This window comes from Chrysemys picta, chromosome 11 (genome assembly GCF_011386835.1).
Source record: "Chrysemys picta bellii isolate R12L10 chromosome 11, ASM1138683v2, whole genome shotgun sequence".
NCBI classification, from domain to species: Eukaryota; Metazoa; Chordata; order Testudines; family Emydidae; genus Chrysemys; species Chrysemys picta.
Window position 1 is genome coordinate 43,323,515 of NC_088801.1, and position 25,347 is coordinate 43,348,861.

The window sequence follows — 25,347 nt, forward strand, 5'->3', positions numbered from 1 at the left end:
TAGCCACAGCTATTGAAAAACATTCCATAGCAAAGATCAAGCATCAGGAGTATAACCATTTTTTTTAAGACCAGAAAAGCTCAGCCCTATACACGTCCCTGCCAGTGCAGATTAGTTCCATTTGGAATTATCTCTGCAGAGGTCTCTGTTTAGAGCACAGGACATTACCTTAAAATAATGCTGGATTTCTTTGGGCTATGTTAATATATGCCTGTTTGGTTATAAACACAATTAAGCCTAGAGCCAGATTTTGGCCTGATGCCGAAGAGTTGATGTACTTTAAAACTGAGATTTTTGAATTTGTCAGATCTACACATTAAGTGAATATCTATCCTTGCAGTGAATGTATGCTGAAGATAAAGGAAATAGAAATAGGGTACTAAAGCCTTTTATATATGCTGAGTTTTTTATATGAAAACATGACTCATAGTTTAAACCACTTCAGCACAATTTTATTTACAAATTGATATTTTTTCTTTTTTTAGAGGTGTGCTCCTGCATCAATTCGCCTTGTGGACAATGCACAATTTCAGTTTGGTAAGTTCACAAATATTGTGTCCAAAATTAGTATTTATATTCTATTTCTAGAGTGCCTTGTCTTAAGTGAGAGATCCAGGCTTAAAATCCAGATTGCTTGTCTGTGTCTTATTTCTAGTTTGAATCTTTTTGCCTTTTTGGAAATGTGACTGTTAGGAGTAGGAAGAGTAGCCTACTATTGCTTCCAAATAATGGAGTTCATCCTTAGTCTTAAGCAGTAGAAGTCTATGCTTTGGTGCTAAAAGTCCTAGGTTCAAATCTTGTTGATGACTTCTTTTGGGAGTCCTTATAGAAATGCATAAGTGTGTGTTTTGAAAATAATTCCTTCCAAATTTCATATAGCTACTGTAGCTAGTGGACAACTTTAGAGTACAGTGCTTATAACACTAACTGTCCATAAATCTTATTGACTAATGAAGTGAACAAGGTGCATATTCTATGCAGTATATCAACATGTGCTTTTATTTTATGGTGACAATACTCTTTGGAAGTAAAGGGGCAATGTGTATGAAAGTGAGATTGATAATATTGTCTAGAGATGGATATAGCGCAGAGAAACCGCATCCTCAATGAACTTCTGCCACTGTAGCTCAATCCTGATTGTGTAATGCACTCAGGGCAGGTCTACACTACAGGGTAAAGTTGATCTAAGTTATGCAACTCCAGCTACGTTATTCACGTAGCTGGAGTCGACGTAGCTTAGGTCAACTTTTTGGGGTGTCTACGAGTTTCTCCCGTTGATTTATTGTATGCTTCTCATTCCGGTGGAGTACCGGAGTCGACAGGAGAATGATCTGCCGTTGCTTTAGCGGGTCTTCACTAGATCCGCTAAATTGACCCCAACGGTGGATCGATCGCCTCAGGGTCGATTCACGGTAAGAGTAGACATGCCCTCAGTATTAAAGGGACACTTCTCAATGGTATTTTGTGGGTGTCTGATATGTAAAACATGCTATTTGGATTATATATTCATATGATTTGGGGTCCAGTTCTTCCCTGTGGTATGCATTGGGTAATGGGAGTTGTGTGTGTGAATCTTAAGGTAAAACTTGGCTTTATTTTAACACATTTTGATTTTTTTAAAAATCTTCAAAACTGATTAGGAATCCCCTTTTGAATATATCCTAGAATCATAAGACTGGAAGGGACCTCAAGAGGTCATCTAGTCCAGTCCCCTACACTCATGGCAGGACTAAGTATAATCTAGAGTAGACCATCCCTGACGGGTGTTTGTCTAACCTGCTCTGAAAAATCTCCGATGATGGAGAGTCCACAACCTCCCTAGGCAACTTATTCCGGCGCTTAACCACCCTGACAGTTTTTCCTAATGGCCAGCCTAAACCTCCATTGCTGCAATTTAAGACCATTGCTTCTTGTTCTATCCTCAGAGGTTAAGAACAACAATTCTTCCTCCTTCTTGTAACAACCTTTTATGTACTTTAAAACTGTTCTCATGTCCCCTCTGTCTTCTCTTTTCCAGACTAAACTAACCCAATTTTTTTCAATCTTCCCTCATAGGTCATGTTTTCTAGACCTTTAATCATTTTTGTTGCTCTTCTCTGGACTCTCTCCAGTTTGTCTACATCTTTCCTGAAATGTGGTGCCCAGAAACTACATATGCTAACTTATACTCCACAGACAAGAAACATTAAAGTGTCAATATAGGATTGGTTCTGCTGCAAAAAATACCCCCATACTATTAATGTAAGTTTAAATTTGGGGTGTAATGAAATGATAGGCAGCATTAGTTTAAGATTAAGGAAAAGATCATCATTACTGTTGCTTGGCCCACTGAGCTGTCAACAGCACTTTCCTAGTAAGTTATGCCCTAAGGAATACACACCTCTACCCCGATATAACACAACCCAATATAACACACATTCGGCTACAACGCAATAAAGCAGTGCTCGGGTGCGGGGGGCTGCGCACTCCAGTGGATCAAAGCAAGTTCGATATAATGTGGTTTCACCTATAAACGCGGTAAGATTTTTTGGCTCCCAAGGACAGCGTTATATCGAGGTAGAGGTGTAGTTGTAATTCAGTGTATATGGACATGTGTACATAACTACAGTCAGTTTTAATCGTATATAAATCTATGGGCATTGGTAGGCAAATCTACTCTAGAAGGCTATTTCCAGTTAAAGTAAAAGCATATGCATTGCTTGTGGAATTGTGTATACATTGTGTGTTGAGGAACTGAAAATGAGTGAATGCATTGTGACTTGTGTGCTAGACTTGGGTGTTAAATAGCGTTCAGTTACTGTCCTTTTTGTAGCTAACCCATATTTTTACCTTTTCAAAATGGAATTTCTGTAATGTATTCTGACTGAGGCTATACCTGAACGCAATACAGAAAATTAAATGGTTACAGAATAAACCAACCCCCTTGCTTACTGGGATAGCTTTCAGGGAGCACATTACACTCGGTACTATTTGTTTATGGTTGTGAATCAATGCAATGTGATTGACCTATGAAGACTTATGGTTTAGATGCTAACTACCTGAGATTTCTCACTGAAGTGATAGCATGACAGTTGCCTTCAGGAGAGGTCTCAGGCTATCAGTCTCCTGATTTAAATAGGGAGGATGCTGATGGCAGCATGCTTTCAGTGAGGGACTTTAGTCCTGGAAGTCACTTACCCTTTGGTCCAACAAAGTCAGGGGGTGTGGAACTTTAGGGTATGTAGTAGGGTCTGCCTGTCCCCTCCAGGTTTTTGAGGTAGTGCTTTGAGGGGTAAATGAAGTTGTGGAGTAGTAATGACTAGTCCCAATAACAGGAATGAGTGGGGGGCAGGGGGATGCATAGTTCTTAAGGACTTAGATCTTCTGTATTCTATTATACTGAATGTGTACCTAGAGCAAAGAACAGATGCATTTTTAAATTTTAAATTGCAAGTTTAGATTTAAAATTTACTAACATAGTTGAAATTATTTGAAAACTGGTCCTCCACTTAGTGGCTTAGACCTGAGTTTAGGGTTGTTTCACTTATTCTAATTAACTTCACAAGTACTTTAAACAGCTCTCTCCACTGTTTTAAGTGTTTGTGAGATAGTTAATGGCCACCGGAAAAACATAAACCCTGAACCTATTTCTTAAGCACGCAAAATATCTTCCAGTTTCTTTTAAAGGTTGTGGTTGAGTAAATTATTGTCCTTTATTGCCTTAACTGATGCAGTCTTTTTGTGTATGTCAATTTTCCATGCACATTTGTCATTCATCAAATGTATATAGAGGTGTACTTTTTGCAACTTGTTCTTATCTTAGTATGCAAAAGAGAGTTGCTCTTTTTAGTGAAGAGGAAAGAAAGCTAATGAATTACTGAAGTTCATGCTTTTATTCAGGAGAAAATACTTTGAAGTATTTTACAAGGAAGTATTTGGAAATACCATGTAAACAGTGCATAACTTTTTTATGAATTGGGCTCACAGCATGTAAGCCAGATGTAAGGCTATTAAAATAAAGCAGTTATGGGAGTTCAGACATTGCTAGTAACTGAAAACAGTGGAGAACACAGTAAAAGGCTTTCATCTCAATTCAACCCAGTCCTGAGGCATAGATGTTAATTTAACAGACTCCAAGATGCCATTTGTGTATTCTGGTAACTTTAATTCTGCGTATGTGATTAAGGAAGCAATTACTAGTTTTATGTAGAGAAATCTGCACAAGCGATATAACCAGGAAGGGGGAAAACTCTCTACGCTTTACTTCATTTTTGGATATCTGTTTCAATGGTTTGGCATAACTTAAAAAAATAAATAAAACTAGCAACCATTAATTTCTATTCCATTAAAAAAATGGAGTGTGGTTTAAACTTTCTATGTGCCATATACTTGTGATGACCTGAACTAAGATTAATCAGAATTACATGTCTGAATGAAGATATGGTAATGGATACATTTCTACAAGCTATTCCCCACATATTCCTTTTGAATAATAATTAATGAAAAACATTTCTCTAAAATCTCATAAAGGAGATTTCTTCATTATTAAATTTTAAGTTACAAAAAATAAAATGTTCCAAGTCCTTTATCAGAGCTTTACCTATAAATCCCTTATCAGAGTTCTTCGTTACATGGTGAAGTAAGATCAGATTTCTGAAAATCTTGCTGCTATTATTGCCTTGTTAACTTACTCTTTCCTCTTTTTTTCCCCCCAAAGGGCATGCTCTTAAACCACAGGTTGCTTCAATTTTTACATCATTTTTGGATGGGCTGAAAAAATTCTACATCACAAAGGTATTTAATATTTATTTTAATGCTATTTAGCAGTTTAGGATTCAGAAAGTTTCTAGTACATTGTCTCATGAATTGAGGTGCTCTTGAAATGTAACAATTGTAACAGTGCAGAAATTTCGCATAATGGTTCATCCAAGGATCTCAAGGAAATGGTGGGGATAGCTTGTTTCGCTATCAAGATTACCATTGTGAATGCTAGACTGCAACAAATTAAACTAATTCGCTTTTTCTGTGCAATAATACTCATTTTAAAGTATAAAAACTAAATACTTGGACTACTTCACATGTTCAGATTTGTACAAACATTAACTAGTCCTTGTAACTCCCATGTGAAATAGGTATGGTCTTTCTACTACTCCCAGTGTAATGTGGGATAAGATGCATAGATTCATGGATTCCAAGGCCAGAAGGGACCATTGTGATTATCTAGTCTGACCTACTTTATCACATAGTCCGTAGAACTTCCCCCAAATTATTCCCAGACCATATCTTTTAGAAAAACACAGGCTTGATTTAGAAATCGTCAGTGATGGGGAATCCACCATGACCCTTTTATAAGTTGTCACAATGGTTAATTATAGAATCATAGAAATGTAGGACTAGAAGGAACCTCAGTAGGTCGTCTAGTCCAGTCCCTGCACTGAGGCAGAACTAAGTCTGACAGGTGTTTTTGTCTAACTTATTCTTAAAAACTAATAGTGACAGAGATTCCACAACCTCCTAGGCAATTTCCAGTGCTTAACTACTCTTAGTTAGGAAGTTTTTCCTAATGTCTAACCTAAATCTCCCTTGCTGCAATTTAAGCCTTTTACTTCTTGTCCTGACCTCAGTAGTTTAGGAAAACAATTTATCATGCCCCTCTTTATAACAACCTTTCAGGAACTTGAAGACTGTTACCATGTCCCAACTCAGTCTTCTCTTCTCTTTGGAATAAACAGACCAATTTTTTCAATCTTTCCTTGTAGGTTGTGTTTTCTAGACCTTTAATAATTTTTGTTGCTCTCCTCTGGACTTTCTCCAGTTTGTTCACATCATTCTTGAAGTGTGATGTCCAGAACTAAACACACTACTCCGGTTGAGGCCTTATCAATGCTGAGTAGTGCTTCTCATGTCTTGCTCACAACACTCCTGCTAATACATCCCAGAATGATGTTTGCTTTATTTGCAACAGTATTACACTGTTGACTCGTATTTAGTTTGTGATCTGCTATAACACCCCCATCCTTTTCTGCGGTACTCCTTCATTGGCAGTCATTTCCCATTTTCTATTTGTGCAATTGATTATTCCTTCCTAAGTGTAGTACTTTACATTTTGTCCTTATTAAATTTCATCCTATTTATTTCAGACCATGTATCCAGTTTGTCAAGATCATTTTGAATTCTAATCCTGTTCTCCAAAGCACTTGCAACCCCTCCCAGCTTGGTATTGTCCACAAACTTTATAAGCATATTTTCTATACCATTATCCGAATAATTTATGAAGATAGTGAATAGAACCGGACCTAAGACACATCCTTGTGGCACCCCGCACGATGTGCCCCTCCAGCTTGATTTTTGAACCATTGATAACTACTAAGTATAATTTTCCAACCAGTTGTGCACCCACCTTATAATAGGTTTATGCAGGCTATATTTCTTCTTTGAGTGCTTGCACATGTCCATTCCACATTAAGTGAGCACGCGCTGCTTGCAGTCACCAGAAGCAACCGCTGGGTTGCCCCAGCACCCCCACGACGCCACATGCTGACACAAGGGATCCAGCCAAACCTCCACCCTCTCAGTTCCTTCTTACCGCCCATGACAGTCGCTGGAACTGCTCCTCTTGCTTTGGCAAACTCTTCTTAGTGGTCTTGGTTTACTTCCTTTCCCTTTGTTTCTTTCATCCCAGTTCTTTATTTCTCTTTTGAACTGTCATCAGTTTGTTGGACATAGTTAGCTGACATTTTTCACCATGTTAGCAATCTTCATCCACTCCTGGTGCCGGAGCATGCTTTGCTCTCTGGGTTTCAAACTCTGTCTCTCCTGCAACAAGCCTATGTCTGTGAGTAACATGCAATCCAGTTGTCTGAAGTGCTGGGAGAGACTCGTATCCGGGATCTCTGCCAGGACTTGAAGCCCCATACTAAGAAGGACCGGAAGGCCAGGTTGAAATCCTTCCTGATGGAGGCAGTGCTTGACCCTTGTCAGAGCCAAATTAATCAGACTCAGCACGGAGTACTTCTGAGTTGGTGCGGGGTGCTCCCCCTGCTGTGAGAGTCTCTCAGACCTGTTCCCCTTCATCCGTGTCCAGGAAAAAATATAAGAAGCAACTGACTGAGAGGGGGCGTTCCCCAACTCTAAAGAAAACCAAGCACTGGGAGCACAGCAGAGGGCGACCTGAGTCTGGCCACTCTTCTGCCCCCACTCCAAGGGCAATACCGTTGACTCGTCCAGTGTGCGGGCTCTGTTGAGTCCGGTCCTGGACCAACCTTCAGCACTGGAGGGACAATGCGGCACCAGTGGGATCACAGTAGCATCTGCCCCGGAGGCATTTGTTGCGGCCAGTGACTTGCTGGCAGGTTTGGTACCGCCACTGCTGGGAATACAAGAGTTGGTGGTGTCTGTGCCGGTGAGCTGAAAAGGAACATATTGCTCCAAATTCCCGTGAGGGATACCTTATAGAGGAAAACTGGACCTGCTGGCCTTGATGCAGGTCTTCCCACCTCGGCACCATTCCCCGGCACCAGTGGATTCCGCCCCTGCGTGGTCCCTGGAGGAAGGCTCGTCGTCTGACTTGGAAGTGGAGTCGTATCTGCAGAACCATTCCCCCCGCCCCCGTCCCGTACGCCTATCCAGTTGTGGATCCGGGTGCAGGAGTACCCCCAAGTACTTGGCACAGTGGGCACTGGCCTATGCAGTTGTAATGGTCATTTTGGAACCCGTGGAGTTTTCTTCTATATGGGAGCCCCCTTCTAGGCACTCATACTCCTGTGGTCTCGGAGAGGAGAGCACCTCCATCCCTTCAACCAGCACCCAACCCGGACTCTGATACCAAACCTGGTACTGACCCTCCGGGCCGAGACCCAGTTGGTGCACAAGGAGAGGAGGAGAATCCCCTTCTGGTGTAGACCTCCTCTTCCTCCTCCCCAGCTGATGCAGTGTCAAGGGCATGCGTATTACCTCCCTACAATGACTCGGCTTATCAAAAGCTGTTAAAAAGAGTGATCTCGAACTTCGGGCTGGAAGTGTAGGTAGTCAGTCCTCCCACAGCCTGGTTGATATTTTGGCTGTGGTGGTCCTATCAAAAGTGGCTCTCCCTCTCAATGAGGCCATCATGGGACTGTTTAAAGCCCTGTTAAACCCATCCTCCCTCCCTCCCACCTCAAAGAGGGACGAAAAAAAGTACTTTGTTCCTGCTCAGGGTTATGAGTATTTGTACTCTCACCCTCCTCCGGGGTCCCTGGTAGTCTCAGCGGCCAATGAGCTGGACAGGCAAGGGCAGCACGGAGTGTGCCCCAAGGCAGAAGACTCAGACGCTAGATCTTTTTGGTAGAAAGGTTTATTCTACCAGTGGTCTGCAATTCTGCTTCTCTAACCAGCAGGCATTGCTGGGAAGGCACAACTTCAACATCTGGGAGTCGATGTTGAAATTCAAGGACTTGTTCCCCAGGAGTCCTGGCAGAAGTTCTGTGTTCTGATGGAGGAGGGGAGGTCTATAGCTAGGGCTTCCCTGCAGGCTGCTCTGGACTCAGCAGACTTGGTGGCCAGATACATGGCTTCTGTGATGGTCATGTGCAAATGCCTTGGCTTCAGTCCTCAGGACCACCAACGGAGTTCTCAGCGCAAACGGATACAAAGCTCCATTCCTGAAAGATTCAAGAACCCTCAAGTCCCTGGGTCTCTACGCCCCAGTGCCTACGAGGAAGCATTTCAGGCTCCAGCACTCCACCAGTTTCTCAGCTCTGCCACCCCATCAGGACCTGCAAAAGAAATATAGCAAGGAATTTAGACACAGGCAACTGCCCCTATCCGCCTCAGAGTTCCTGTTTGGCCCAGCCAGATATTCTGAGGCAGCCAAACAGAACTTTTTGATGGGATGCCCAAGAGCATTATACCAGTTCCTGTGCCACTGGTTCCTGTCCCTCCTTTGTCTTCGGACTGCCTATCTCACTTCAGCTCGGCCTGGTCTCTTATCACCACCAGACCACTGGGTGTTGAAGGCTGTGGAAAGGGGTTATATGCTCCAGTCTTCCATTACAAGCCAGATTTTGACACCTCAGTCCCCAAATTTTGCCATAATTATAATTCAAGCCACTTGAAGTTCAGTTGTAATGTTACAGCAGAGTAGAGTCTTTGTGAGAACTTTGAGGTGAAACAGACAAGGTATTTGGGAGATATGAGATTAAAAAGTGAGTCTTCACCGCTGAGCCCCCTCTGCGTGCCTCCCCCCTTACCCTCAAGCACTTTTTAAACAATGTTTTGCTCTCATCAGCAGTCTTAATTGCTTGGCTTAGAAATCCCAAATTTGGTCCACTATTACCCCCAGATCCCTTTCCACACTACTCTTTCCTAGGCAGTCATATCCCACTTTGTATGTGTGCAACTGATTGTTCCTCCCAAAGTGGAGTACTTTGCATTTGTCCTTATTGAATTTCACCCTATTTACTTCAGACCATTTCTCCAGTTTTGTCCAGATCATTTAGAATTGTAATTCTATCCTCCAAAACACTTGCAACCCCTCCCAGCTTGCTATGGTCTGCAAACTTTATAAGTTTACTCTGTATGCCATTATCTAAATCATTCCACTGATTCCAGTGAATCACTGATAACTACTCTCTGGGAATGGTTTTCCAACCAGTTATTCACCCACCTTACAGGAGCTCCATCTAGGTTGCATTTCCCTAATTTGTTTATGAGAAGGTCATGCAAGACCGTATCAAAAGCTTTACTAAAGTCGAGATATACCACGTCTACCGCTTCCTCCCCATCCACAAGGCTTGTTACTCTGTCAAAGAAAGCTATCAGGTTGGTTTGACATGATTTGTTCTTGACAAATCTATGCTGACTATTACTTATCACGTTATTATCTTCTAGATTTTGCTCATTGATTGCATAACTTTCTCCATTATCTTTCCAGGTATAAAAGTTAAGCTGACTGGTCTGTAATTCCCTGGATTACCCTTATTTCCCTTTTTGTAGATTGGAAAAGGGCAAATATAGTGCCAGTCTTCTGGAATCTCTCCCATCTTCTGACTTTTCAGAGATAATTGCTAATGGCTCAGATATCTCCTCAATCAGCTCCTTCAGTATTCTAGAATGCATTTCATCAGGCCCTGGTGATTTGAAGACATCTAACTTGTCTAAATAATTTTTAACTTATTTCCCTATTTTAGCCTCTGATCCTATCTCATTTTCACTGGCATTCACTATGTTAGACATCCAATCACCACTAATCTTCTTGGTGAAAACTGAAACAAAGAAGTCCATTAAGCACCTCTGCCATTTCCACATTTTCTGTTATCTCCTTCTTCTTCTCCCCCTCCCCCCACCGAGTAACAGGCCTATCCTGTCCTTGGTCTTCCTCTTCCTTCTAATGTATTTGTAGAATGTTTTCTTGTTACCCTTTATGTCTCTAGCTAGTTTGATCTCATTTTGTGCCTTGGCCTTTCTAATTTTGTCCCTACATACTTGTGGGACTTATATTCATCCTTTGTAATTTGACTTAGTTTCCACTTTTGTAGCCAGTGTGGTCTCTTGCCATACTTCCGATCTTTCCTACGCAGTAGGATAGTTTCCTCTTGTGCCCTTAATAATGTCTCTGAAAAATTGCCAACTATCTTCAATTCTTTTTCCCCTTAGACTTGCTTCCCATGGGATCTTACCTACCAACTCCCTGAGTTTGCTAAAGTCCGCCTGCTTGAAATCCATTGTCTTTATTTTGCTGTTCTCCCGCCTACCATTCCTTAAAATCCTGAACTCTACCATTTCATGATCACTTTCACCCAAAAAGTGTGTGCCGTCCACTTTCAAAATCTCAACCAGTTCCTCCCTATTTGTCAAAATCAAATCTAGAACAGCCTGTCCCCTAGTAGCTTTTTCCACCTTTTGAAATAAAAAATTGTCTCCAATACATTCTAAGAACTTGTTGAATTTGTTGTCCCTGCTGTATTATTTTTCCCAACAGATGTCTGGGTAGTTGAAGTCCCCCATTACCACTAAGTCCTGTGCTTTGGATTATTTTTGTTAGTTGCTTTTAAAAAAAAGCCTCATCCACCTCTTCTTCCTGGTTAGGTGGTCTATAGTAGATACCTACCATGACATCACCCTTGTTTTTTATCCCTTTTATCTTTGCCCAGAGACTTTCAACAAAGGCTGTCTCCTATTTCCATCTGAACCTCCATCCAAGTGTATACATTTGTAATATATAAGATAACACCACCTTTTTTTCCCTGCCTGTCCTTCCTGAGCAAGCTATACCCTTCTATAGCAATATTCCAGTCATGCATATTATCCCACCAAGTTTCTGTGATGCCAACTATGTCATTGTTGTGTTTATTTACTAGCATTTTGAGTTCTTCCTGCTTATTCCCCATACTTCTTGCATTAGTATACATCTGTCACAAATGTCTGTCTGTTTCCCATCTATATAACTGGAATAATAACTTGCATCATAGCTATGTTGTGAAAATAAATTAATGTTTGTGACACATTCAGATGCTACAGTGAGCACCGTAGAAAAGTCCATAAGGAAATTAGTAATCCTGTATCCAGAGAAGGGTTTGATCAGTGTGAAGTAAATAAGGCCACACATTGAATGATTAGCATAAAACAAAATATTGAATAGCCGCTTATTCAGTGAGCACTGTTCGTTTTGTGCAGTGAACGAGGCAGTGTGCTGTGGAAAAAATGGTAATGATCATGTAATTAGTGTATCCTAATGCAAGCACATGAGGAGCTTAATTAAGGCTTCACAGGTAACTTTAGTTCTGGCATTTGCAAACTTTTGGATGCCTTTTTTTACCACCTAGAACCTAGATAACATTATTAATGTATTTTTTGTATGTAGTAATGTGTGTTTTTATGTATCTCTTATATGCATACCTAAGCTAAAGTCCATTATTAATTTGATTGTGTTTTTATCAATTCTGCCCTGACAGTAAAGTTATTCTTTTTTCATGCACCTCTTTTCATTCCCCTTTTATTTCTGTTTGTGTGCTTAGCTCTCTCCCCTTATACAACGCATTTCTTAGTAGGTACTCATTTCTTTCACCCTTTCCACTTGGACAATAGGAAGGGACTTCTGCAACCTCCTCCTATTTTATATTCTTCCTCACTTCCTTTCCTAAAATTTTCTACTTGGTGAAAGCTTTCTGGAGCCAATGAATACTCTTTCAGTGACTATTAAAGAGCAATATACAAGCCTGTCAATCTCTTGGAATATCTTCAGTGATCTTTGACCTGGTGCCTACCAAAGCTCCAAATTCCCGTTCTTGGAACATGAGACTAAATGCACTTCCAGACCGAGATACCATCAAACCACTTGATGAAGTTTCTTCCCCTACCGCTTTTGCACTTGTGGTATACTCCTCCCCCACTTTTTAAATTCTTCTTCCTTGTTTATTTCTCTCCTTTCCTTATAGTGCCTTCCCTGGTCCAGAATTGTACGAATGATGATGCTCCTGGCAACAATGCTTGACCAGCATAGTGACTCATTCTTCTGGTTGCTTTTCTTTAGCATTTTTGAAGAGTAATACTAAGTGGGAACAGAAGGGCACACACGTTCCCTTCTAACTGCTTGGAGAATCAAGGCTACAAACGGATGGATTTATCTTTCCTCTCTGCCCCTGTATTCAAAGTGCCTTTAGCAGTGCAGAAGCTTGCCCTCTGCAAGTCTAGTAGAATGATACTGTCTGGGATCACGTCACTGCCACCTCCCAGTGGTTTTGAGGTGAAAGCAGTAACATTAAAGGCATAATTTTCATATGGAAGAATTTCTAAGAGGAACATAAAATTCCCTTGTTCCTGTGCTGCGTAAAACACCTCCACTTAGTAATTTGTCATATAACATATCAAATGTCTGTATTCGTCTTCAGTTGTTTAGTGTGGTGCACAAAAATTTCTATGAATGATGTCAAGAGTGCTTGAAAATAGACTAGAAATTACCTGAAATATTCTGTGCAACTTGTTTTCTTTAAGCACTATCCTATTCCTATTCCACAAGAATACTTGCTAACCCCAAGTGACTTAAAGTACAGTGTACCTATGTGTAGTTGAAGGAAAAGGGAAAAAGTAGATTTATTTAAGCCTGGATTCTGCCATGTGGACTATAACATGATACAGGTATTTTCTTTTCACAGTTTAAAGGATTTGATCCCAACGAACTGTGTGTAGCTACATTACTCTTTGAGGGTGACAGAGAGAAGGTTCTTCAGCATGAAAAGCAAGTTTATGATATCGCTGCCAAATTTGGGTATGATTTTCAAGGAATTTTATTTCTGATATGGAGTGTCTGTGTTAAATTTCCCAGTTAAAATTAGGCTACTGCATTTTTAAGACAAAAAACAAAATGGAAATTTTTATGTATTGTGTCCTTAAACCTTTTTATAAAGTTAAAATGAAAATCTGTAGAATTAAATATACAATGTTCCTTTTTATAAATATAACTTTACAGTTAATAGCAATTTAATTTTCTGATTATCATTTTAATGTGAGAAACTGCAATTAGATATAGTTTATTACAGTATCTGACTAAATATAGAATCTAAAATTTTGTTAAAGCTTTCTTTCATGCTAATCATAGTGTTCAGACTTGTAGACCTGGAAGCTGACTGTTATTTTGTGACACTAGACTAATGTCCTTCCTAAAGCACAGAGGAGGGAGACAAAATTGTAAGGTTAATATTTGGCAATATTGACTAGAGCATATTAAAAAAAAGGAAGCTTGTTTTAAGGGGAAATTGTGTTTAATCAAAAGAATTTGATGAATTAGCTGCATCCCACCCCTTGTCACTGATTGTGTTGTGCTGTTACAAAGGGACAGAAAACATTTCACTTCAGTAACAGGCTGAGTAATGATAGGGTGGTTTCTGTCCATCTGGCTTGATTGATTACAAGACTGATTGATGAAAATCGTGGTGAAAATCTCATTTGTCAGAACTGCATTTTTATTTCCTTTTTAAACAAACTCTTTGCTGCTATTTACTCTGCTTACTAATAGTTTTAATTCTACTTCTCAGTTGTACTTTTCATACCTTTTTGAATAAAGCTGTCAGTACTGTACTTTATAAATTCATATTAAGTTTTTCTGTGCTTTTAGACCACCTTTTCGAACTCACACTATAAACCAAATTTTCCCTAGGTGGTTCGGAAAGCATGTTTAACATAAACAATTTGGTATCCTGGTCACTCTTGAATATATAAAATTCCCTCGATTTTTTTTTTTTGAGTGCACTTCATTAGCTTTTTTCTATTACATATAAAAATACACGAGAACATAAGGTTGCAAAGACAAGCACTCAGAAGTTAGCAAATGCCAGAATTAAAGCTGCTAGTGCAACTGTGAATCATCCCCCTGTGTGTATATGTTATAACTCTTTAATTACATGATCACATACTACTTTTTCCACTGGACCCCTGTTTCAGTCAGTGCACTGAAAACAGGATCTTATAAATGGAAAGTGTTAGGCAACCTTATCTATAGGTGGAGCTACCAGTTCTGCATATAGTAATGAAAATGAGGCTTTAATTTTGATCAGTTTAAGCTTCTAGCTCCATTTTTATTTGTAAATTACTTTCATTTTTACCCCTCTTCACTGGGGGTTTCTTTTCTAGACCACAGTCCTGAGGACTCATGCCACCGTGTCTTTAAAACAATTATGATGCCCTTTGTTGCAGCCATAAGATTCAAGCCAACGAAAAATAGGACACCTCTTCAGCATTGTTCCTATATTGGTGGGTTTATGTTGCTGTTGAGCAACACAAGTCTCCCCATCTCTTGCCTTCTCTCTGGCCCCAATGTCTTTGCTCACTCATACCCAAAGCACCTTTGCGACTTAATAGTCTACTATTATAGCCATTCCAGTTTTGCTCACCTGGTGAGTACAAGAGTATGTAAATACAACCTATACCTTAGTTATGAATTCAAGGAGCCACTATTAAGATATCTGTGCAATGGTGTAATTTCATATATTTGAACACATCTGTATTACGCTGAGATGTCTTGCACATACTACTTATTTTCTCAGAACTTTGTGGAAGAGCTAAGATGGAGTTCTCATAATTTTGGATCATGTCACATAACATAAAAATATGTGCTGAAATATGTGTTTAAATAATACTCCTTAGAAGTTTACTTTCATTTTTAAAATGGAAATAGAACTGTGGGAAGAGAGTCAATTAGTTCAGAATTAGAAAATATTTAGATCATTTAAAAACAAAAAACATTAAGACCAGTGATTAATCAATCCACATCTTTTGTTATTTTTCCATAGTAGTAATTTGCTGGTAGAGATTATTTGTAAAAAGACTCAAAAAACGAACAAAGTAGGGCTGTCGATTAACTCATGCGATTCATTTTTTTATCGCAATTAATTTTTTTTAGTTAATCGTGATTAATAGCACTGTTAAACAAGAGAATAGTAATTGAAATTTATTAAATATTTTTGGATGTTTTTCTAATTTTCAGATGTATTGATTTCTCTAACAACACAGAATACGAAGTGTACAGTGCTCACTTTATAATATTTTTGATTACAAATATTTGCACTGTAAAAATGACAAAAGAAATAGTATTTTTCAGTTCACCTCATACAAATACTATAGTGCAATCTCTTTATCGTGAAAGTGTAACTTACAAATGTAGATGATTTTTTTGTTTTGTTACATTTTGTTTTGTTTGAGTGCAGTTATGTAAAACTTTAGCGCCTACAAGTCCACTCAGTCCTACTTCTTGGTCAGCCAATCACGAAGACAAACAAGTTTGTTTACATTTACGTGAAATACTGCTGCCTGCTTCTTATTTACAGCGTCACCTGAAAGTGAGAAAAGGCATTCGCATGACACTTTTGTAGCTGGCGTTGCAAAATATTTGCGTGCCAGATATGCTAAACATTCATATGCCCCTTCATGCTTCGGCCACTGTTCCAGAGGGCATGCTTCCATGCTGCTGATGCTAGTTAAAAAAAGTGTTAATTTAAATTTGTGACTGAACTCCTTGTGGGAGAATTGCATACGTTTCCTGCTCTATTTTACCTGCATTCTGCCATATAGTTCATGTTATAGCAGTCTCTGATGAGGACCCTGCACATGTTTGTACGGGTTGGATCAGAGAAACCCCCTTGGGACTGCAACCTGATGTGCTAGGACTATCTCTGAGCCCGTTTTCCCTGCTAGCTTGGGACTTCAGAACCTTGCCAACACAGATCCAAGTCTGAACCACATCCCCCACAAGCTGCAGGCTTAAGCTGTTTTCAGTTAAGAAGTGCTGCTGACTCCAGCACTCAGATACCCAACTCCCAATGGGGTCCCAAACCCCAAATAAATCCGTTTTACCCTGTATAAAGCTTATACAGGGTAAACGCATAAATTGTTCACCCTCTATAACACAGAGAGAGAGAGAGAGAGATGCACAGGTGTTTGTCTCTCTCCCCCCCCTCCCCCCACCTCGCCCATCCCGGGCATTAATACATACCCTGGGTTAATTAATAAGTAAAAAGTGATTTTATTAAGTACAAAAAGTAGGATTTAAGTGGTTCCAAGTAATAACAGACAGAATAAAGTAAATTACCAAGAAAATAAAACAAAAACATGCAAGTCTAAGCCTAATACAGTAAAAACTAAATGCCGGTAAATCTCACCCTCAGAGATGTTCCAATAAGCCTCTTTTACAGACTAAACTTCCTCCTAGTCTGGGTCCAGCAATCGCTCACACTCTGTAGTTATTGTCCTTTGTTCCAGTTTCTTTCAGGTAGCCTCTCCACCCCAAGGAGATATCTTTTGTGCCAGCTGAAGACCAAAATGGAGGGGCTTCCAGGAGCTTAAATAGACTTCGTCTTTTGTGGGTGGAAACCCCTTCTCTCCTATGTAAAATCCCTTCCACATGATGGAGTTTTGCAGACACATGGGCAAGGCACATGTCCATGCATGACTCAGTTTTTTACAGGCTGACGCCCCATTTCCCAGGAAAGCTCAGATGTGGATTGGCGTCTCTGAGTTCATTGTCAGTTTAAGTGTTTCTTGATTGGGCATTTACTGAGAATAGTCTTCTCAGGAAGCTGACCAAATGCTTCACTGAGGCTACTTAAAATCAAACAAGTACATAGCCAATATTCATAACTTCAAATACAAAAATGATACATGCATGCAAATAGGATGAATATACTCAGTAGATCATAACCTTTGCAGAGATATGTTACATTGCATATCTAGCATAAAACATATTCCAGTTATGTCATATTTACACTCATAAGCATATTTCTATAAAGCATTATGGGGTGCAACGTCACAATAGCTACAGCACTCAACACAAGATTTAAAAATCTGAAGCTTCGTCAAAAATCTGAAGCTTCGTCCAAAATCTGAGAGGGACGAGGTGTGGAGCATGCTTTCAGAAGTCTTAAAGAGCAATATTCCGATGCAGAAACTACAGAACCCGAACCACCAAAAAAGGAAATCAACCTTCTGCTGGTGGCATGTGGCTCAGATGATGAAAATGAACATGCGTCAGTCCATTCTGCTTTGGATCATTAGTGAGCAGAACCTGTCATCAGCCTGGATGCATGCCCTTTGGAATGGGGGTTGAAGCATGAAGGGACATATGAATCTTTAGCGCATCTAGCATGTAAATACCTTGCGACACCGGCTACAACAGTGCCATGCGAATGCCTGTTCTCACTTTCAGGTGACATTGTAAACAAGAAGCAGGCAGCATTATCTCCTGCAAATTGTAACCAAACTTGCTTGTCTGAGCGATTGGCTGAAGTAGGACTGAGTAGACTAGTAAGCTCTAAAGTTTTACATTATTTTATTTTTGAATGCAGTTTTTTTGTAAGTTCAACTTTCATGATAAAAAGATTGCCCTACAGTACTTGTATTAGGTGAATTGAAAAATACAATTTTTGCTTTTTACAGTGCAAATATTTGTAATAAAAAATAAATATAAAGTGAGCCCTGTACATTTTGTATTCTGTTATAATTTAAATCAATATATTTGAAAATGTAGAAAATATCCAAAAATATTTAAATGATATTCTGTTATTTAGCAGTGCAATTAATCACGATTAATTTTTTTAACCACTTGACAGACTTAGAACAAACATGATCTGATTCAAGAATGTTATAATAATAATTTATTAACACCAAACACACTGTTTGTGTTTATCCAAACACACAGAGATATGGTCTTTTCTTGAGAGGAAATCTTCAGTCTAAAACTAGAACCTGAAAAACCTCAAACATTGCCAAGTTTTATTCTGAATCTCAGGTTTGACATGTCAAAAGGTGTTCCCATAAACCTGTTGCCGAACCTTTGTTTTCTTGGTGCCAGAGAGAAGTTTTGCTGAAACTAGCAAGTTTAATCAGTATTGTTTTGTTACGCTAGCAACCTTAAGCTATTTAGCTACAAAAGCACCAAGAGTCAGCAGTTTTGTAATGGTCAAACCCAGTAATTTTTAGCTGATCAGAATTTGAGCTTTTTTTGGCTCATACAAAACTGAAACTAGGGAGTTATGCAACAATTTGAACTAAATCTGCTGGAAAGATTGATCATGAAATACTGATTGATCTAGCAAAGCTGAGAAGTATTATGTAAAAAACCCTAGGACTATGACAACTTAAAATTTCAATATTAGCAGAGAAAGAGATCAGTTAAATCTTGGCAGTTTTTTGTCTAGGAAAAAAACCCCCAGGAATTAAGTCCCATTCACATCTAAGGAAGCAAAAGTATGTAGCCTCATGAGAAACAGTTTTGACTAGATTGAGGACATTCGTGTTTATCAGTTTATTTGTATTTGAATTCTGCTACTGCAAGGAGGCTCAACTGGGATTGCAGTGATGGTAATGAGACAGGTTTTGCTGTAAATGCTGTTTGATTCAAGCACCTGATGCTTGAAAATATTCACCTTTTTACATTGAGGGTTTAAAATATAAATCTCATTTTCGCTTCATAGTCTGTTCAGCAATGTGCCAATCAAGTCATTAATCTCTTAAAGAAATATTGATGTTAAGCTACTAACATTTGTTTTGATCACATTTGATCGCTTAAAGACTCACTTTCCTAACTTTTTACTAAATCTCCAAGTGAACAACAAATAGGCAGAGATCTTTATTTTAAGGGCTTGGCTACACTCGAAACTCCAAAGCGCTCCCGTGGCAACGCTTTGAAGTGCGAGTGTGGTCACGGCGCCAGCTCAGGGAGAGAGCTCTCTCAGCACTGCAGGTACTCCGCCTTCCCGAGGGGATTAGCTTACAGCCATGCTCCCAGCGCTGGGGCACTGTTTACACTGGCGCTTTACAGTGCTGTAACTTGCTGCGCTCAGAGGGGTGTTTTTCCACACCCCTGAGCATGAAAGTTGCAGCGCTGTAAAGCGCCAGTGTAGCCAAGACCTAACTGATGCTGTTTAAAGAGAGTGTTTGCTTTTCACATTACTTTACACTGGTGAGCTTTTTACTACATGGCTGCAGAAAGTATATACTGAAGTATAAATCTTGCTTATGGAAAATAACTTAAAATTAATAGAAAAGCAAAGTTCACCTGTCCCAAACTCTTACCTTATATTCCTATTTGTATGGAATGCCTTTTGTGTATTGAGAAAAGAGCAAGGCGAATGTTCAGGAAGACATCCCAGTGACTGTAGGGGAGAGGCAAAACCAAATTTAGTAGTTGAATCGAATCAAACATAGGCTAAAGTTTTACTAGATGTTCTGAGATTTTCTGGCTGCATTCCTGTAGTTTTGAGGGAAATGTTCTCTGAACTCTTATTTTCAATGTGAATGATTTTAGAAACACCCCGGTGATTGATTTAGAGGGTGTTCTTTGTCTAGGAACTGTGTGGAATCTACTAAGAAAAGTAAAAATTAAATGAAGTTCAACTTCTTTTTATGGCAATCCTCTTAACTTTGGAACTATGGTTAACCTTTTATATTCTCTTGACACATGGATTCTATCGAAGAACAATTAAAAACAAACAAAAACTTCTACTTATCTATAAAGTCCATGGAATCATGAAGATTTAAGCGGTTTAGTCTCCATCTCAGTGTTATGACTTGTTCAGTTCTTAAAGCTGGTGGTTGTAGCACTGATACAGAAAAGAAGTTGGGGTTAATAAACCTCTGGTGAACAAATATTGAAAAAGAATCAGGAACATCTTACACTTAGGCCTATATTTTCAAAAGTAACTTGTGGAGCAGGAACAGTTTTGTTTTTTTATTTTGTTCTGTTTGTGCAGAGCTAACACAACGAAGTCCTACTCGTAAGCACTATGGTAATACAAATAATATGGGGTGCTTCCATTTTTGTGTGCTCACCTTGAGACGACATAAAGTAGCTTGATTTTCAGAGGGCAGATGCTCAGTTTTTACTAAAAATTAAGTATGTTTAAGTTGATGATAAAAAGAGAAGGCAGCCATTTTTCAAGAAGGCAGTCCTTACTGGAATTCTTCGTAGAAGATTGTTGTTCATAATTCCCTGTTGGAGAAGAAACTTTTAGTTATGAAGAATGGCCAAACCATTAATCCTAAATATTTGTTTTCCAAATCTATCTGTTGTACCAGATCTATTCAAGAGGGAGACCAGGAAGGAAGGGGAGGACAGGAGCAAACTCAGGAAACTTGGGGAGTTTGGATGTAGGTTAGTGAGGAGTAAACTGTGTGTATGCAGCAGGGAAACAGGAGCTGGTAGAAACTGACTTTATGCTGCTCCAGACTGAAGTAAACCTGGCAGCGCATGCTGATTAATCTGGCCCTAAAAGATTTCAAAGCTGATATTACATGTGTTTAGATAATTATAAATATCACATTGTAACATTCTCTTCATTTTTTAACGGCTCATGTGTGTAGTTTTTAATCTTAAAAAAAAAAATAAAAATCCTCGATATAAAATTATATTAAATTGAAGGTAAGGTAATGGTGTAATTATTCAAAAAAAAAAAAAACCACAAGCATTATAAATGAGGACAAGGTAGTCATACAGAGTGTTCTGGATTGCTTAGGTAAGCTAGGTTCGATCAAACAAAATGTATTTTAAAATAACCAAATTTGAAGTCTTGCATCTAGGAACAAAGAAGGAAGGCCTTGCTTACAAAATTGGGTAATGCATCCTGGATGGCAGTGATTGTGAAAAGGATTTAGCGGTTGTAATGGACAAGAGCTCCCAGAGCAATGCTATGGTTAAAAGGGCTAATTAAATAATTGGATGTATAAACAGGGGAGTAGGAAGGTGGTTTTTACCTTTATATATTGCATTGATGATACATACACTAGAATGCTGTGTCCAGTTCTGGTGCCCACATTTTTAAAAGGATGTTGAAATACTGGCATGAGTGCAGAAAAGAACCACAAAAACTGTTTGAAGGTTAGAGAAAATGCCTTACAGTGAGAAATTTAGAGGTCTGTCTGTTAATCTTGTCAGCTAGAAGATTGAGAGATTACTTGATTACAATGTATAATTAATTTTGTGGTGAGAACATACTAGGTGCCCAATGGCTCTTTAGTCTAGCAGAGAAAGGCATAACCAGAATTAATGGCTGGAAGCTAAAGCCAGACAAATTGCAATTAGAAATAAGGCACAGATTTTTAATGGTGAGGGTGAATGACACTTGGAACAAACAACCAAATGCAGTGGTGGATTCTCCATCTCATGATATCTTCAAATCAAGACTAGAAGCCTTTCTGGATTATACACTTCAGTCAAACACAATTTAGACTAGATGATGTAATGGTTCCTTCTGCCCTTAACATCTATGAAAATGCAGGAGATCCAGAGTTTAAGCTTAATTTAAAAGACAAACATGTTAAGGTGTGGAAATGCACAATGAAGGAATCCAACAACTTTAGTGCTGCCTTGTAGTGACATGAAGAGAGAGAAAATGAAAAAAACTATTCTTTTAAAATCTGCTTAATATAGTCTATTGTACAAACTAATCATAATTATGTTTTATTACATGGTATTGTTATGAGACAGAGTTCTGGTGTCCTAACTGTGAACTTCCCTATATGTTTGCATTTCTTTTGTTTAATCTTAACTCTGAATTCCTGGGGTTTTAATACCTGACTTTGGGATAATTACACAATCTCTGTAATACATGTTACCCTGAATTAATCATCAGCTCTTTCAACCTTAATTCCAGGATGAAACCTCCTTATTTGGAAGTCATAACAATTGCATGAGTAGTACTAATAACTTGTATTATAGTGGCAGCCAGAGGCCCCAATGATGGTTTGGGCCCCATTGTTCTAGACCCTGTACAAACACATAGTAAGGATACATACCTTTTGATAGTCTTAGGTTTACGAATATAACTTTTAATATTAAACTTTTTAGACTATCATCTTGATTACCCAAATTCTGTATCCAACTTAAAATAAGACAAAATTATTGTAAATTTCAGGTTTTACAAATAAAATAGATTTAAAAGTGTGTAGTGGACACATTTTAAACACTAGCAAGTTTACCTACAGTTTTTACAAGTGATGTCTGTGGCTAGCATCACTGAGAAATACTCCCCCCACCCCCACCCGGGTTGTTAATTTTGTACGGAACAACACCATGTATAGCGAGTTTCACTATTTACCCAGTCTGTACTTTCAGTTCCCCTTTTTCGTGTGGGCCTTTCAACAATCCGGAAGATAAAACATTGTTTTTAAAAAATAGGAGGATTTCTGCTAGGTGTGGTGATTTGAAACAAATTTTCACTCAGGTTTAAATTGGAAACATTTCAAGTTGAAGTTCTCTCTGATCTATTTGCATATACATTTCTTGACCCAAAGTATTTTATTATTTTTATTGGAAAGCTGTGAAAAACAGTTCACTTGAGATCTATGTTAATAATTAACTGTCATCAATTGCAGTGGTCTGGCAGCTGGAGAAGATAATGGACAGAGAGGTTACATGCTGACATTTGTCATCGCTTACCTTCGGGTAGGTCACTCTTATTCTCTGGTGTGACTATTTCCGTACCCAACAAATCATATAGAAAGCATAAAGATTTTTTTCAAATTCTTTGTGCAAACTTTCTTTAGACTTGAAAAGATTAATCAAAACTCTCTCTAGGGGCTATGCCTTTTTTACATGTACATAAATTTAGAGAGAAGTTGGGTGAGGTAATATCTTTTATTGGACAAGCTTCTGTTGATGAGAGAGACAAGCTTTTGAGCATATACAGAGCTCTTCTTCAGCTTCTGTGAAACTAATTCAGTGTGTCACTGCTAAATAAGGTAAAAATCCATGATTTTTTTTTTAGTGTCTGGCAAAGTTTTGCTAGACACATGCCTATCACAACATGTAGTGGACCTCATCCAGTACACTAAATGCCACAATAGCAACTGTTGTGGGGTGAAACCAGACAATCACTGCGCGCTCAAATGAATTCACACAGGAACATAAGACAAAAACATCAGATCACGTGTGGGTAAACTTTTTTTTCACAAAGCAATCACTCCATATCTGACCTCTCAGTTCCCTTCCTCAAAGGAAACCTGAACAACACTTTTAAAAGATGGGCCTGTGAGCTTAAATTCGTTACACTTTGGTAGACATTAAAAACCATGGACCGAATAGAGACATTGGATTTATGGCTTATTACAACAATCTGTAACCCACTAACAACTCCCCCAAAGTTGGTTCCCCGCCCCCCCCCCCCCCTTTCCTCCCTATGACTGTAAGTGTGTTAATGGGAAACTTCACCCTAAATGGTCCCTTGAAATGTGCTAACTACTTAAAATGTGTTCCACCTTGTATTTAGCAATGACTAGGTCCTACCAAATTCACGGTCCATTTTGGTCAATTTAACAGTCATAGGATTTTTAAAGTCGTAAATTTCATTATTTCAGCTATTTAAATTCGAAATGTCACAGTGTTGTAATTGTAGGGGTCCTGACCCAAAAAAGGTGTTGAGGGGGTTGCAGTACTGCTACCGTTACTTCTGTGCTGCTGCTGGCAGCAGCTTTGCCTTCAGAGCTTGGCAGCTGGATAGCAGCAGCTGCTGGCTGGGAGCCCAGCTCTGAAGGCAGAGCCACCGCCAGCAGCAGCACAGAAGTAAGGATGGCCTGGTATGGTATTGTCACCCTTACTGCTGCGCTGCTGCCTGCAGAGCTGGGCCTTCGGTTAGCAGCTGCCACTGTTTGGCCGCCCAGCTCTGAAGGCAGGAACGCAGAAGTAAGGATGGCATGGTATGGTATTGTCACCCTTACTGCTGCGCTGCTGCCTGCAGAGCTGGGCCCTCAGTCAGCAGCCACCAATCTCCGGCCACTCAGCTCTGAAGGCAGCAGCACAAAAGTAAGGATGGCAATACTGTGACGACACCCTCCCTCCCCCCGCAACTCCCTTTTGGGTCAGGACCCCCAATTTGAGAAACGCTGGTTTCCCCTGTGAAATCTGTATAGTATAGGTAAAAGCACACAAGACCAGATTTCACGCAGGGAGACCAGATTTCATGGTCCATGACGTGTTTTTCATGGCCATGAATTTGGTAGGCCCTTGCAATGATGCTTTGAGTTAGTTTCCAAGACTTGAAGAAGAGTCATGTGTAAGCTCGAAAGCTCGTCTCTCACCAACAGAAGTTGGTCCAATAAAAGATATTACCTCACCCACCTTCTCTCTCTTTCTAATATTCTGGGACCAGCACATCTACAACAATACTGCATGTACATAAAATTGGCACTTATTTGTGGTTTTCACTTTTAAAACACTGTACAAACATTAATTTGCACCCCCTTTTTATGACAAATTTTTTTCCAGACAAAGAAATTGAATTGTAAATCTCAATGGACCGATCTTTAGAGGTGCTAAGCATCCAGGTGTCCCACTGACCTTTTGGGAGATGCAGATGCTGTTTACCTCTGAAAATCAGGCCATAAGTGACTTTCCCCAGGTCACAAACGGAGTAAGTGACAGAAGTAGGATTACCTGTCTCCCATCTACAAACTCAGTACTCAATGTTGGTTTTAATTGTAGGACTTAAGGGTGTTTAAAAGGCAATTCTTCAGCAAGGAAGGAAGACTTTGTGGTTAAGTCTTTGGATTGGAACTTAAGAGACTATGTTCAGTTTCAAGCTTCTGACTTTCTGTATGACTTTGGGCAAGTTACTTAATTTCTCTGTGCTTCAGTTCTCCATCTATAAAATGGGGATAAATACATCCTTTCCTAGTACCCTTTGTCTTGTCTATTTAAATAGTAAGCTCTTAGGGGCAGGGACTGTTTGTACGGTGCCTAGCATAATGGGGCCCTAATCTTTGTTCGAGCCTCCGGGTGCTACCGTAATACTAACCAGTCAGCAATAATTGTTTGATGTATATGCACACCAGTAGTTTGGCAGACCTTTTCACCATAGATATGCACTTTTTTCTTTGCATTTCTCAATGAGTCATCTGCATCCTGGAGGA

General features: G+C 39.3%; 1 protein-coding gene across 9 annotated transcripts in view; it reads left to right on the forward strand.

Moving 5' to 3' along the window:
• Nucleotides 1-25,347, forward strand: part of AGPS (alkylglycerone phosphate synthase) — a 133,401-nt gene that overhangs the window by 67,974 nt on the left and 40,080 nt on the right. For 6 of the 9 annotated variants that reach the window (XR_256300.4, XR_010591323.1, XR_010591324.1 and 3 more), the window contains exons 12-15: nt 486-537; nt 4,697-4,773; nt 13,110-13,222; nt 22,816-22,885. Coding sequence is in view for 5 of the 9 variants with exons in the window: in XM_005300458.4 (XP_005300515.1) it covers nt 486-537; nt 4,697-4,773; nt 13,110-13,222; nt 22,816-22,885 (312 nt within the window). In the remaining 4 variants the exon portion in view is untranslated. The remainder of the gene's footprint in view (nt 1-485; nt 538-4,696; nt 4,774-13,109; nt 13,223-22,815; nt 22,886-25,347) is intronic. The other 3 variants (XR_010591325.1, XM_005300459.4, XM_005300460.4) reach the window with 1 other exon arrangement.